Genomic DNA, 15,904 nt, shown 5'->3' with positions numbered 1-15,904 from the left:
TAAGTGTTCCTTTTAAATCCTACTCAGGAAACAGAGGACAGTAATAGAACTTTGATGTAATTGGGTTTTTAATTTGGGCTTTTAATTTCTTAGAAAATGTGTCTTTAGAATTGACTAGGAATAGAATGTCCATAAACATTTTTTTAGATTCATAGTCCCTAGATTTGTTCTAAGCTTAAGGTCCAAAATATTTGTTCATGTTAGGAAATGCCCACATACCTAATTTTGCCACCATTTTCTCTTTGTGAACATGTTGTTCATAAAAACAATTATCCCATGTTGAAATGTCTGGCTTCCTTCTGGTAATAAAAATGGTTTTTATTACTATCTTGTGAAAGGGTCCCTAGAACCCCTGTATTTATCTTGACAGACGCTGGATTATTTTAACTTCTTTTACATGTCAGTGTTTTTTTTTTCCACAAGCATCACTACACAATAGGCATTTATATTCAATACACAATGAACAAATTTCACTAAGACTTGACTCATTTTCACCTGTGCCGTGCTAATAAGTCTCAAACAGCTCGGGCAGGTCTCAGCAGCTGGCATTGTGCCCCACTGAGTATCACAAACTGAAAAATGATTATTTGGGAAGGCTTCATAATTATGCTAGGATGAAAATGTTGGCATCCAGGAGATACATGTTTTTCAAGATTTGAGAGAAAATTTAATGAAAGTGCCACAAATATATTACTTAGGGTGATGATTTGCACTTAATATGAGGCCCTTTTCTCTCTGGATTTCAAAGTCTGGACTAATTAATTAGCCCTAATCCCCTTGTTTTCCTGATGGTCAAGCATTCAGACAGACCTCCCGAGAGCGCAGAGCTATCAGAGTGAGGCAGAAAGCGCGCCGACCGGGGCCATGCGGCCGGTGGCTTAGTTCACACCTGTTGGGTGTCAGTCTTTGTTTCTTCCACTTTCAAGTTTGTAACTCTGGACTCCCCCATCCCCTACCCCCACCCCAAGTTGGCAAACCTAGGCCCAAAGGCTAAATCTGGCCCACTGCCTGGTTTTGCAAATAAAGTTCTATTGGAACACAGCCTCGCTCTTGGGTAAGCACGTTGTCTGTGGCTGCTTTCCCTGCAACAGCCAAGGTAAGAAATCAAAACAGACTCCAGGGACAAGGACACCTGAAAGCTTTTCTACCTGGCTGCTCACACAAAAAACTCTGCTGACCCAAGACCTAACCTCTCTCAACCATTTCCCCGACTGTAAAATAAAACCCAGTAGCAATAACGTAGCAACTTCGTGAGTAGAGTGAGGTTTTAAATTTGCACAATGATGACTGTCTTTCCTGATGCCTCAAAACCAGGGTTAAGAATCCTTAGCAATGATAGGAATTCATTCCAAATGTATCCATCCACTCTTTAAATACGTGTCCACTGTCCACTTGACATCAGGCACCGCATTAAACAGTGGGGGAAACACATGCGAAGGGAAATAAGACTTGTTTTAGTTAGCAGTGGAGGGTTTATGTGAGGGTAGGTGGGGACGGGGTTAAGATGAAGAAGTATTTAAAAATGAAGTCTTTTTGATATTTTAAATATTAAGTATTGGGATGAAGGCAAGCTCTCACATTTAGGTTCCCTACCCTGTCCCACTCCTTGCCCTTAGAATGGTTCACAGATGCACCTCACCACCCATTATGTTGGGCTGAGATAAAAAAAAAAAAAACTCTCATACTTGATTGGCTTAGCCATCTGTGATCCATGCCAAATAGCGTCTGCTTACATAATTTATTGGTAATCATAAGTAGAAGGGACCAGAAAAATTCTATCCCCAGGTGTGAGAGATGTTTCAAGAAATGGGCCTTTGATCTTGGCCATAGGAAGAAGAGGTAAGGTCTGCATAGTGTGTTAAGTGGAGAGGGTCATTCCAGACAGAGAGATCGACAGTCTGTAGAAAGCCATGGAGTTCTGGCCGTGCTTCAAGAAAGTTCAATAGTCCAGTATGGTGGGAAGAGACCATGAATGAAGGGGAGTAGCAGAGATGAGGCTGCGGAGCTCGGTTCTGGGGAATAAGGACGGGGCCTGTGTCAGAGCAAAAGGAGGTCATGGAGCTCGCTGATGGCAGGCTAGTGGGATTGAACTCTGGTCCACAGGCAGCGAGAAGGTCCGGGAAGTGTGGGCCAGAGCAGGGAGCACTGGGCAGCTAGCGCTTCTCAAGTACTGTGGAACTCATAGTGGTACCATGCCTGCTCTACACTGATCAGGGCAAGCATTTTCCAAATGGGATCCAACGAAAGACCAGCTTCCACTGTCTCAGTTGTAGCCCCGATCTACGGCAGATTCTATGAGAACTGTGGGTGATCATTGTTCTTCCTACACTGCTCTTCTCTGAAGGTCTTCAATCCACTTCTCGGTGGGAGTCTTCTAGAGCCCCGCCCAAAGCCGTCTCCTCAAGTCAGAGTTGCTGTCTCACCAGGTTGGTTCTGGGCTGGGCCTCTGCTGAGGCTGCTGCCCCCCACCAGAATGGGTGTCTTCCTCCTCTTCCTGACCCACCAGAGCCCCAAATCATCCAGTCCCCATGGCATGGAAGAACAGACCTATTTGGTTTCCACAAGCCAGATGGATATTAGGTCATGGTTTTACTGCGTCGTCCCAAATGCCGTTGATGTAGACCGTTAACAAGTCCAAGGAAAATCTGAATATTTTAGTGTGTCATTTATATGGGTGATAATTTCAGAACGCCTTCTTTCCATTGTAATTATCTAGCATTAGCCAAAGCTTCATGATCATTTCATTGTCTGTAAGTAAGATCGTGTGGTAGGGTTATTTCTTATAAAACCCTATGTCCTAGGATATCTTTTAATCTTAAACAAAGGACATATCCACTGAGTTCTAATTTGATAGAAATTATGGAATCCCAACCTGTTCTCACATGTACTATGTTTCAAAACAAAGGGGAAAGGGCCTTTGCATGTACTTGATATCTCACCTAAAATCCCCTTCAACTTGTCCTGTTTCTGCCACTGATCAAGCAGTAAGTGTAAAACTTGGCAATATTCCCTCTTGTCATAAGCTTTCCAATTACTGAAAATTAAGTAACTCCCAATAGAGGAGAAATCATTAAATATATAGTAAATAATGAGGTTAATTAATTTAACCCCTTCTAATTAGGAAACTAATTAAATCAGAAAATTAAAACTGACACAAGACATTAAAATTGGGAAGTTTTGAACTTAGATGTAACGATCATCTCTTCGTCTTCAGCCAATTCCGAAGGAAGAATTGACTTAGCCACAAAAATATGTCATCAGTGGACTATTTTTAACTGATACAAAGCTAAATTTTCCATACCATATTATTTTTAGGGATTATAGTTTTTCTATTTATGTGAAATTAAACTTGTTCCTTTTAATTCTTCTAAAGAATGGATTAGAGTAAGCCCCCCAAAATGAATTTAGCCCAAGATCTGCTAGTAACTGTGACCATGGGCAAGTTACTGAACATTTCTGGGCCTCAGGTTTCTCAACCTCAGAGTATCCTATTAAAGAAGTGAGACCCACTCACAGTATCTTGGAGATGGAAATAGATCTAAAGAGAAGGGCAGGGCTCAGGGAGTTAGAGGGGGGTGTTAAAATCTGTGTCAGCGTGACAGAGAACAGAACCACTGCATATTTTATGATGACTGCCTCACCCCAGCATTTTAATTGTTACACCGCCAACAAATGTGCAAGAATTGATTCAATTCAGGTACATTAAAAAACTGGTGTATGCATTAAATAATGCACATCTATGTACTCACATGGAAGGGCAACTCTTTTACGTGGCAACTTTAGAGTACACGTGGCATGTTTTTAAAGAGAAAATACATTTATGTGGGACAATGTTTGGAAGGGGTTCAAGTGTTGCTTTTGGGGATGGGATTTGGTGTAATTCACTCTTTCCTTTGTGTTGTTTTTTTTTTTTAAGATTTTATTTATTTATTTGAGAGGGAGGGGGGACGGTCAGAGGGAGAAGCAGACTTCCCGCTGAGCTGGGAGCCCAATGCTGGACTCCATCCTGGAACTCCAGGATCATAACCTGAGCTGAAGGCAGATGCTTAAGCGACCAAGCCGCCCAGGTATCCCTGTTTTCTAGTTTTTAATACATTGAATAGCTAGATGATTATTGGTGGCAATTGTGCTGTGTCAGCTGAATGAACCTTTCCCATAAACAACACCTTCAGGGATCCCAGGTTCTCCAGCAATAAAACTCGGGCTTGTCTGTGCGTCTAACTGAAGTTTCCCCTTTCATGAGAAGGGCTAAATGTGGTCGTCTGTAAACCCAAATAGAAGGTTTACTAAACATTGCTAGTATCTAGCTTTAAGGGGTGTGTGACCAGCTGAGCAGAACAAAATGGGAGAACAAGACTGAGAGCTGTATTCAATACAGAGATGTATTGTAAAAAGCCAGCCGGAAACACTTTTCTAAATAATGTCTCGAGTTCCCACCAGTAGGTACAAATTAAGTATTCCCAACTCACTTTTGCTTTTTCAATTTCACACTTCAGTTTTTTGTAGCCCGGGGTTATCGAACTTGCAAAACAGAAAATGAGAGATGTGTGACCTTATTTGCCAAATTAGCACCAAGCAGCCCGTTTACTCTCTGCAGGCTGGTTAGCAACGACGTGACCACTTTGAACCCGGCCGGGAGAAGCGCAGCGCATCAGTGCTCAGTGCCCTGGGGTGGTGCGGGCATCAAAGGTAAAGAAACACAAAGCTTCTGCTGAAAGGACCGGTCGTGCCCTACACTGGGACGTCTTCTAAGTGCTAAAACAACCAGTGAGAAATATCTATTTGTGAAAAAAACAGAGCGTCCCAACGCGGCATTTCCCCTCCATCATTCTGCACATGGACGTCTTATGTTACAGAAATGCGCCTTTCGTGGAAGTCATTCTCACGAGTGTCGGCGCTCGTTTTGAGGACAGGAGCCGCCGACGGCAGTGCCGCGGCAGACGGGGTGTGCTCCGGGACTTCGGGGCGTCCAGTCTCCAGCCCTCCCAGCGCGCCCAGCGCCGACAGGGAGACCTCGTCTGCACGCTGGTACTTCCGTCCCTGGCGAAGGCGTGTTCACCGCAGCCTCGAGCGTTTCTTCGCGAGACCCCGGCCTCCCCGCGGCCCGCGCGGCTCCGGGGACGACAGGCCGGCCCACCGCGCAGCGCAGACCGAACCCGCACGGGAGCCCCGTGCGCTTGCTGCGCCCCGAGGTCTGCGCGGGCGCGGCTGTCCTGCTCCGGCCGACCGGACCGAATGCCCGCGCGGCCGCCTTCCGTCCCTCCGCGTCGTCCTCAGCGTCCGGCAGCCACGGGGCGCGCTGATGCCGCTGCGGACACTTACAGCGGCTCGGGGATTCGTCACCCCGACAGCGCCTTGGCAACGAACAGGAACGTCGCGGGGTCCGGCCCGGCACGCAGACGCCGGACAGCGGCCCCTCGTTCAGGCCGGCCTCGCGCTTCCACGTCCCACCGGAGGAAGGCGCCGGCTGCCAGGCACGCGCGGGAGCCACGGGCCCGCGGCCCGCACCCCGCCGCGCCCGCCGCTGCCCGCCGCGTCCTCCCCTCCAGGCCGCTCCTCCCCGGCCACCGTCCCACCACCCGGCCCTCTCCGTCCTGCCCCGTCCGCCGTCCTCCCCAGCCCGAGCGCCTGTCGCCGCAGACCCCGCTTGGCTCCGGACGTTCCCGGGTCTCTAAAGCACCGACTGCAGTAGCGCCGACTTGAGAAGGTCCATCACTCGGCGGCGGGCAGCGGCGGCGGGCGGCCGCGCAGGCCTCGGCGTCCTCGGGCTCGGGTTCTCCGCCGCACTCCCCGGCCCACCGCGCCCACCGCTCCGCGGCGCCGCCCGGTGACGTCAGGACGAGGACGCGTTTGGGCGGCGCCGGCACGGTGACGTCAGAGGGCGCGCGTCACGGCGGGCCGCCGGCTGGGGTTAAGGGGGGGGCAGCAAGGCCTCCCTCAGCAGGAGCGCGGTGCGGGTGCGGCGAGAAGCCCAGCGGCGAGGCCTGGGGCCCTCGGCCAGCCCGCCCGGGGCGCTCTCGGTCCCGGACGCAGTCCAACGCCAGCCCCTCAGCGGGGACCCGGCGGCGGGGACTCGGCCTCTCCCGGCCGCGGGCGCTGAGGAGTTGCCTCGGGTCCCGTCCGGCAGCCGCCGGCGACGTGAGCTCCCCCGGAGCCCGACGCTACCTCGCGCCGCCATCGCTGCAGTCGGCCGGCCGCAAGCCCCGCCCCTTCCGCCGCGCGCCTGCGCCGCTCGAGCGGCCGCGCGTGCGGATGGGAGGGGCCTCCGCGTTCCCTTCTTTCCCGGGACCGGCCCACTTGGGCCGCACCAAGGGGGGGGCTCGTTTCTCCGCGTCCCCGGGGTCCCCCTCGCGCGGAGGCGGCGGCCACGGGCTCCGGGTCTGCGGAGCGGGCTGCGCGCTGCCCCTGCTCTCGGGGCCGCGAGCCGCGGCGGAAGCGGGGGGCGGCGCCGGCTGGCCGCCGGCTCCTCGGCGCTCCCCCTCGGCGGCCGGCGGGATGGTGCGTCCCGCAGGGCGCGCGCGGCTCCCGCGCTTGGGCCGCTCGGCGCGGGCGGGGGCGCAGAGGGCGGGGGAGCGGGCCCGACTCGCAGGACCGGGCCCCGGCCGCGCCGTTGGGGAGCGGGCCCCGCCGGGCGGGGCGGGAGCCGCCGCCGAGCCCTCTGGCCGCCGCGACCATGTCGGACCCGGCGCCCAAAGTTCCCGAGGAGATGTTCCGAGAGGTCAAGTACTACGCGGTGGGCGACATCGACCCGCAGGTACCGCGCCGCCCCCGCCCGCCGGCCGGCAGCCCTCCGCGTCCCCGTCCCGTACCCGCTCCCGCCGCGGGCGCGCGCCCGGGCGCAAAACGTCCGGGCCCCGCCGCCCGGGCCCCGCCGCCCCGCCGGCCTGGCTGCGCGGAGGCCGGGCCACCTGGCGCCGAGCAGGCCGGTGGCCGGAGGGGACGGGGGGCGGGGGTTGAGGGACCCGGCGCCCTAGAGGCCGGGGACCTGGGGAGGGGGGAGGGGTCTGGGGTAATTTCGGGAGGGACCTGGGGCGCCGGCCTGGGGGGTGGTCTGCCGGACCTTCTGGAGGGGAGGCAGGGGACGTGCGCGTGGGGGCCAGCTGGGGGAGGCGGGGGACGTGCGGGTGGTCTCCGAGGCCCGCGGCCGGGGGCTGGCGGGAGGTGGTCCTCAGGACCCACGCGTAGGGGCAGCATGAGGGGAGGGACGGAGGTCCGGGGCGCGCTCCGCTGGGACCGTCCGCGGGGACGGCACCTGGGGCGCGAGGTCCGGGAGGGCACGACGTGGAGGGGCCGCTTTCTGACCAGAGAGGAGGGGAGGGCGTGGGGGGCCGTGCGTCCGGCCTGGCGTGGGTTGTCACCGGCCTCCGCCTGGTGGGGGACCGGCGTCCCGGCGCTGTGGGAAGTCCAAGCCTCCACCGCAGCCGGCGGCCGCCTCGCCCCTCTCTGGGGCAGACGCGGACTGGGGGCGTCCTCCTTGCTGCCCACCCCGTGTGTCTGGGTTCCCAGAGTGGACGGGGCGAGGGGGGTGGAGCTCAGCGAGGAACCGGGTCCGGGCTGCTGGGGGCTCCGTGAACCGCCCCTGGTGTGACCCGCGGCGGCGCTCGCTGTGCAGCCTCGTCCGTGAGCGCAGCGCTCGGTGTCAGCCGCGAGCTCCGGGTCTTCGGTCTTCCCGGTGGGCTCGAGCGGTCGCTGGGAACCACCCGGGCAGCACCAGCCCTGGAAGCACCTAACGGGCTCTGCCGCGGGATGGTGTGTGTTTTTCCTGAGTTTAGTAGCCCTCCTGTTGGAGCGTCCTTGTGCTGCTCGTGCCGCTGGGAAGCGGGTCACAGTTGCGTGTCTCTGGGGTGAATCCTCTCCGGGTCCCGTTCGCTGCAGGGTGTGCGGTTCCAGTTACGTGGGGGGCTCGTGCGCGAGCGCGGAGGCGGGGGAAGGCCGAGCCAGGTGACCGGACCTTAGCCCGCAGAGTGGAGACGGGTGTTGAAGCACGGTCCGGGCTGGCGTGGACGCAGCTGTGGGCGGGGTCTGGGCCTTGGACAGGCTGGTCTGCGGGGAACCTCAGTAAACCTAACTCGCTGCCTTGCGAGACCCCCAAGGTGGGTCCTTCTGCTGCAGCTCTGAGGTGAGGAGACTGAGCCTTGGATGTACAGGTGCGCAGGTGCTGAACCCAGAGCGGTCCTGATGCGAGCCGGGACCCTGGCCGGTTTTTCCAGTATTGATCATTTTCCTCTCTTTCACTATCCATCCTCTCCCCCACCTCCTTCCTACTCTCTCTCTGTCGTTCTAGGACTTTGGCTCTTATGAGGGACTTGAACCAAATGTTACTTAAAACCTGGAACAAGTTGAATTGGAACCATATTTGCTCAACTATGAGTCAAATCTACGTACTTAAAATGTCCTTGGCAAACCACTTCGATGTGAAACCGTATATTTTCTAAACGATTTAGAGTCAGAATATTGATTCCCTGAATCTTATAAATACGGATTCCGAAAGTTCATGTATATTGAACATCTAGTACCTGTGAAGGGGTTGGCTTGGTGGCCATGTAGTCTGAAGACGAATGGAACGTGATAGCTCTGCTTGAGGTCCCCTCATTGCCGAGGGGCGGGGAGCACACCTGAAGGCATGGTGTAGGGTGGTAGGTGCGGCGAGGACGGACTTTCCCGCTGCGGTGCGTAGGATGTGGCACCACTGAGCTTTCTGAAAGGAGGTGTCTTCTCGGTGGGGTGCGGAGCTGTTCGCAGAAGTTGAGAAGAGGGTGAGGCGATGTCCTTTGTGCGGAACGTGTGTGCTGAGGAATGGAGGTGTTCATATATTTGGGATGACCAGGATGAGCCGTCCACGCGCTGCCCCCTGACTTGAGCTAAGTCAGTAAGACAGACTCAGTAGTGTCAGACGGGAGAGAACCTGTGGTTTGGGCATCTTTCTGTCCGTGAAGAATCGGTATTGCAGTAGAGTTGCCGAAAGGGCAGGCGACGGGGGTGAAGAGTGAGCAGGACGTGAGGAAGTGAAGGCAGGTTGGTCTGTTGCTCCGCGTGATCTGTCAGCAAGAGGAAGCAGAGAAGGGCCCGGGATGCGTGTGAGCGCGTGTGAGGACCAGCGGGAACTTCGACGTTCGTGCGTGGAAGGGGAGAGCCTGAGATCTAGAGACTCTGGAAGAGGCGTTGGGGTCGGAAGTGCAGACCGGAGGACAGATGAGAGGGTGCCATGTTCTGTGGGTCAGGTTGAGTGGGTGTGGAAACTAAAGATGCTTGGAGGGGCGGGGAGGAGGTGACCCGTGGCTACAGCCACTGGTGTTTGTTTTGTTTTGTTTTCACTTATTGAACAAATACTTAGCGTCAGCGCCAGTTGCCATCTCTGGATGCTCGATAAAATATTCTGAGAAAATTTACGAACTTGGGGGTAAACCGAGCTGTGTGGGCATCAGGTCACCGTCATGTGTGGTGCACGCCTGGGCTCTTGGGGCTCTTCCTTCTCCTGCATCTGTCCCCGAAGTCTCTGGCAGGTGAGTAGCCTCCGGTTCACTTACTGCTCTGCGCCTGAGGGCTTCACTCTTAGAGCTTTGGCCACCACTGGCTCCCCATCGGGTGGGGACCCACGCCTTCCAGGTCCCACTGATGTCTTTTCCTAGACCTTCCAGCTGGCGTCGGAAGGCTGTGCTCCACGTTGAAGAAGTCCTCTTGCTCCCCCCTCACACTCACCAGCTCTTCCCCCGTGAATGCTGCCGGTGTGTCCCCAGCACTTTCTGTCTTGCCCCTGCCCCCTCCCAGGCACCGGGTCTCATGCATTCTCGCCTCTTTCTTTCCCTAGTGACAGTCCTTGGGTCAGTTACCTGCTGCTTTCCCCCGGGCGGCTGCCGTTGTCTCAGACTCAGTCCGTTCTTCTTGCCCTGGCCGTAATCTTCGGTAAAATCCGGTCGTGCCGTTTCCCAGCTTAAAGCCCTTGCGTTGCTCCAGAAGGCATTTCCGTGTGAGAGTAAAATGCAGACAGTTTTGTGTAGCACGTGACAGTCTGAAGGGTCACGTGTCCAGCGTGTTGAATGCTCTTCTCCCTCCAACAGCGCATGCATTTTGGTCTCGCTAACTCCCTAAGTTCGTCAGGATTCTGCTCATGTAGCTCCTCTTCTGGAAACTTTCCCATTTGTGGTGAAACTACCTGTCCCTAAGCCTTGAAGTTTGACCCTGGACGCCTCCTCTCAGCTCTGAAGCGCTGTCTGTCAGACCTTCTGTTTTCAAGGCAGAGACGCTACCTGGTACCAGGCTCGCAGCCTGCAGGCTTCCTTGGTCAGCGGATCAGGGTCTGCTGCTTTCTACTGTCATCAAATGTCTGATGGCACGTGACTCACGAGTAAATGGTTATTAATTCTGTGTGGTGAACGTGGTGTGTTTTTGTTAGAATTTTCATTGTTCGCAACAGTTTGTGTAAATCAAGAATGAAATGCGGTGTTTTTCATTTTAATTTGTGTGGTTTTTTGAAGGTTATCCAGCTCCTCAAAGCTGGGAAAGCTAAGGAAGTGTCCTACAACGCACTAGCCTCCCACATAATTTCGGAAGACGGGGACAATCCTGAGGTCGGAGAAGCTCGAGAAGTCTTTGATTTGCCTGTAGTTAAGGTCAGTAGTAAGTCTCGTTAATTTTATGTGCTTCATCACGTGTCCTGAAATCGATACAAAGTCTCACTGTGACTCAAAGTGTTTGCCGAAGTCCACTTTGTGTAGGAAGCTGCCGGGTGGACAGAGCTCTTCCCACATGGTGGTAGCCTATGGCCCGTTGCGTGGAATCCTGCCGTGGCCAGGTTTCTGTCCATCACAGGTAACTGATTGGTCTGCTCAGCACCTGCTGTGGTGTGGCCCCGGTTCCTTCCTGCCCAGAGCTTTCTATGCCAGGGACGCGTCCTGGAAATGGGTGTGTCAGCCTACAGCGATGGGCACTGGGGACCCATGAGAAACTGTGCTCACTCCCAGGCAGGCGGAGTCCTGTCAGATCATGACTCCTCCAGGGGCCACTTTCCATCCACGCTGTGGCAAGTGGTCTGAATTTCCAGCTAGACATGTTGGAGGAAGTCCTGTCCCCCATTTGCTGTGCTGTTTAACTGCTCTCCGACAGTGGTCATGATGACCATTGGTGCTGCTGTCAAGCTGACTCTGGGTGGTTTGTTCTGGAAAGTGGGGGCCTCAGCTGGTGGGTGACTTGTTCGGAGTTTGTTGGTCTGTGCACTCCACTGTTCTCTTGCTCCTCGTGGTTGAGTTGACTGATGTTAAATGCATGTTTTGAGATGTCATTTCGTGGTTTTGGTCCTTCAATTTTTTTCTGATATAGGTGTTAACATGTTTGTTTTAAAATAGTTCAGTTCCACTATCACTTTTTCCTTTATGCTGTCAAATACTTTGCCTAAAAATCAGTATGAGAATTATTATGGTTTAATACCAAGAGAGGCTAGGAGTTAGGAAAGAGAGCCAGTAAGTTAGACTGGGGTGCCAAGAAGCTGGCCCTGGGAAGTCTGCAGCTCATCAGTACCCAGGGTCTGAAACCGCCTTGCAGGCTTAGGAACCTGATTTTTTTTTTTTTTTTTTTAAGATTTTATTTATTTATTTATTTGTCAGAGAGTGTGAGCACAGGCAGACAGAGTGGCAGGCAGAGGCAGAGGGAGAAGCGCGCTCCCTGCTGAGCAAGGAGCCCGATGCGGGACTCGATCCCAGGACGCTGGGATCATGACCTGAGCCAAAGGCAGCTGCTTAACCAACTGGGCCACCCAGGCGTCCCAGGAACCTGATTTTTGAAAATAAACCTGAATGCTGATTTGTCTCATGAGAAGATTCTCAGAAACCGGACTCTCCAGGGACAGCTGTGTCATTCAGAGTGACTTAATGTGCAGCGATGACATGCGGCGGTCACGATCCTGCCCTAGACTCCCTGTTTTGCCACGACCAGCTCCTTCATGCAGCCCGAACAGCAGCAGGGCTGCCGCTTGCTTTACCTGACTCCACTCGGCGAGAGAAGCTTGTGACACGTGCACTTCCCTCCCTGGGACCCTGCTTTGGTCTCTAGTTTGCTTCCATTCTTCCTTAGCTGTGGGGACCAGATCTCCGCTCCCTCAGCAGCCTGGAGCCCTTTGTCTCATGACGGTGACTTCACCTGGATCGTAAAGTTGGACAGCAAGCTTAAAAGGGCAGCCTCAGTATCAAACGTTCGCGCTCAAGTGGCTATTGCAGACTATTTAGAGCAGTGGTTGTTAAATCTCGTTTTTGCAGCAGGCGCTTTGTAACATCCTTTTATTTATATGTGAAATTCCTTCATATGTCAGAGAGTATCGCTTCATTTATATGTGAGAGAACGTTCCATAACTTAAAACCTGAATGTACATGTTATGTATAAATTTCCCAAACTGGAATGTAAAGGAGAAACAAAAGAAAATAAATAATGTGTATTTCAGTGTGTAGATCCTTGGGCACAGGTCCGTGGAGGAGGGGGGCAGGAGGTGAGCTGCTAGGACTGGTCCAATGTGCAGTCACTGCCGCAGATGTGGGCCCGTCCCCAGAGCTCCCGGGTGGGGTCGCCGGCTGGGAGGTAGCATTTCAGAATGGTGATCAGTCCTGGCTAGAATGCTGAGCTAAAACAGCAGTCTTCTTCTCTTCACATGTTGTATTTCTGGAAGAGTCAGGCTGTAATAAGGCTGCATAAAATACCTATTACCCAGCTTCTGTAATTATCACCATTTCGCCAATCTCGCTTCCTAGGCCCCCATCCCGCGCTTCCGCTTCGGCTGTGGTAGCTTGAAATGAGGCCCCGGGCACACTCCTCTTGCGTCCGCCTCCCGGCTCCAGGCTGCTCGGGCTTTGTGGCAGGGCCTGTCCTGTCGGGGGCCTACAGCGCCCCATGCCAGGGGGTGGAATTTGTCGGAGCTGACCCGGCGTTTTGTGCGCACCCCCAGACGACGCTGCTGGACGGCCAGGTTCCTCGTCCGAGTTCAGTGGATGGAGGCAGATCCTTTGGCCTTTAACTTACTAAATTTGACAGAGACGCCCCCAGAATAATTTTTTTAATGGAAGTATTTTTCTCAGTGGCTGTAGGGCATCGTTGGACATGTTAATTACGGCAGTTTACAGGGGGGCGTATTTGTATATATTGTTGTTGGTCTTTGGAATAAATAACTCCTCGCTACCCTGCTTTTCTAGTTCTCCATATCTGCTCTGTTATTGTTGGTGTTTCCTACTGACTTGGGGTTGTTTTACCTAGAGCCCTCCGAATGAGGGTCCGAGGGCGGGTCTGCTGTGCGTGGACATCATGACTAGCCCTGAATCCTTCAACAGGCCTATACTTGCCACCTCTCCCAGGTGCGCAAAGGGACACTTCCCAGGGTGTCTGCTGCGTGATGGTCGGGACGGGTGGCTTTCCAGAGTGTCTGCTTCCTTCTGTGGTCACACTGCTCCGTTCAAAGGCACCTCTCCCAGGGTCCTCGAGAAAAGTCCCACCTTCACCTGCCCAAACCCTATCACAGTGCGTCGCCCCGGGCTCTGAAAATCCCCCTGCACTCTAGGCGAGGGGATAAGTAGAAATGCTGGTTTCTGGAAAGCAGCCTGGTGCTAAGCCACGCAGCCAAGGTCTCTGCGGGGCTCTGGGCATTACCGCGGAGAAGAAAGCTCGGCCTACGGCGCGATGTTGATTGTACAAGAGTCAGAGGCAATAGCGGTTCCCGATGCCGGCCAGCCCCCTTCGACTTCCCTGAAGCTTGCTCAGGATTATCAGAAAATGCGAAGACACACTGGCCTGAAGCGCGGTTAGAAACGTGGAGTGCTGACTTCCAGCGCAGCGCACCCGATCGCACGCGAGCGTGCTCTGCCGAAGCCCCTAGTCGTCCTGCGAGAACCGTCCCGGGTGCCGCCAGTCTTCATTTTCTTTCTTAAAATAGCCAGTGCTCCGACACCCTGTCCACAGAAGACACAGTTATAAACGGAGGCTGGAACACTGTGAACGGGGATCTGGCTCTCTGAAGTCCTTCTGAGTCTGCATGACCAGGCTGGAAGGCGGGGGGGGGGGGGGGGGGGGAGGGGTGTTGGTCATGAGGCTGGGGCACGAGGTGCAGGAGAGCGGAGAGCACGTGCCTCCCTTCCCGATTCTGTCCGCGGCGCCTCGCACCATCTCCGGCACAGAGTAGATTCTCGACGAGTGCTAGGTGAATAGGTTGGTACATGAGTAAAACATACGTACATTTCAGTGGGTGGAAGTTTCTGGACTTTTCAGCCGGCTAAATGGGGTGTTATGTAGCTTAATGTAACTTAAAATTAAATGTAGAAATGTAATTTTTAAAAAATATAAATTAGCCCAAAAGGTAGTAATAAGCTAAGGTTTTATAATCTGAATTTTGAAAGTTGTGAAAAATGACCAGAGAGAGACTTTTCATGGTTTGCAAATGTAGTATCTATAGGGATTTACTGAAAACACTCATGAATTTACACTTCGATTTAGGATTGAGGATGGGAACCGGGGAGTGGCCGATGTACTGGGATGGGGGGGAGGTGGGGATGGCTGTCAGGTCCCCGTCCTTCCAGTTGTGAGGACAGTTTCCAGCTGGCCTAGACACTTACGCAGTAGTAAATGTGTACGCCTAGAATTTAAATTTCTCTAAAAATTTTTAAAATATCTGGCAGTGCTTCATCCTCTAATTCAGCTTTCACCTCGGGCATTAATAACTAATCTTTGATATTTTTTACTTGAATGCTCATGACCTAGTTGCTTTATAATTGTTATAACAGCTTTTAATTTCTAGGAGCAGTGCTGATGAAATCATGTCATTTTGATGATAAATTGAAAATATTTTTTGACTTGAGTTCATGTTTTCTTTTTCAGCCGTCTTGGGTGATTTTGTCCGTTCAGTGTGGAGCTCTTCTGCCGTATCCTTTTTGGGGAAGGGAGGAGGGAATCTGGGTTTAAGACTGACGCGGTAACCAGGTGGGTTCCTTAGTTAGGGCAGTTCGTGTGTGTGCGTTCTCTGTCCCTCCTGTTTTCCATTCTGCATCAGGTTTTATGTCCCCGGTCCTTGTCATCACCTCTGGAGGGAGGGGCACCAGCTGTGGGGGAACATCTCTGGGCTGGAACCTGGGGGCGCGCGCTCTCATTCTGGGGCTGGGCTTTATGGTCTCCGGCAGTCTGCTTCTCTGGACCTCAGTGTTCTTGTCTCTGGAACAGACCGTCTTTGTGACGTCTCGTTAGGTGGAATATTGCTCAAATTGCAAGTCTGCCTGAACCCGGTCATGAGTTATTGGAAGGATGGATAGGGGAAGATAGCAGAACACTTTCAGTCTCATGGATTGGTGTTCTTTTTGATGACACTGGATAAAAGGTTTATTGAAGACACGTGTTGACACCTGCTGCGGGCCGGGTACGAAAACTAGAGAGGTCACGAAGCTCTCTCGCTGCCTTCGAGGAGCTGCCTCCCACGCCGGTGTCCCTCGCCTCATTTCTTGAGTCCGGCTCTTCTTCCCCACCTGTGGGAGACGTCAGGCTGCTGTCTGCGTCCTGCGCCACACGGCTTCTGTCGCCCTCTGGCCGCGTGGGGCTGCGCGGAGAGTCCCGGCAGGTGGGACCTGCTGGTGGAGGGACCTGGTTCCACCCCGTGATGTGAACATCGCGGACTCGGGCAGGGCTGCTGGCCTTCCCCGGGGCTGTTCTGCAGCTCGCCGGGAGGTTCCCGTGAGTGCGTTTTTACTTCCTGAACTGACGCAGATGGAGGGAGTCTTTTTATGTTAAATATTTATGGGTGACGTCAAATAAGCAGAAACATCCCTTAGTGAGCAGTTCGTGGGGGATGTGCCGGGCTTCAGCATCTCCAGCTCAAAAGTTCTAGGATTCCTCATCATCCAGAGAGTTAAGGGAAATCCATTTCTGTTTTTAGTTTTCATTCTTCTGG

The 15,904-nt window shown here is 53.6% G+C and overlaps 1 protein-coding gene across 2 annotated transcripts in view; it reads left to right on the top strand.

Moving 5' to 3' along the window:
- The first annotated feature begins 6,646 nt into the window (after positions 1 to 6,646).
- PAXIP1 (PAX interacting protein 1) overlaps positions 6,647 to 15,904 on the top strand; it is a 49,136-nt gene continuing 39,878 nt past the window's right edge. For both annotated transcript variants that reach the window (XM_080818937.1, XM_080818938.1), the window contains exons 1-3: positions 6,647 to 6,754; positions 10,476 to 10,610; positions 14,845 to 14,888. In XM_080818937.1, the coding sequence (XP_080675063.1) occupies positions 6,674 to 6,754; positions 10,476 to 10,610; positions 14,845 to 14,888 (260 nt within the window). In that variant the 5' untranslated portion in view covers positions 6,647 to 6,673. The remainder of the gene's footprint in view (positions 6,755 to 10,475; positions 10,611 to 14,844; positions 14,889 to 15,904) is intronic.

The sequence above is a fragment of the Martes martes genome (genome assembly GCF_963455335.1).
Source record: "Martes martes genome assembly, chromosome: 11".
In the NCBI taxonomy this organism is placed as follows: Eukaryota; Metazoa; Chordata; class Mammalia; order Carnivora; family Mustelidae; genus Martes; species Martes martes.
This window is presented reverse-complemented; position numbering and strand designations above follow the sequence as displayed.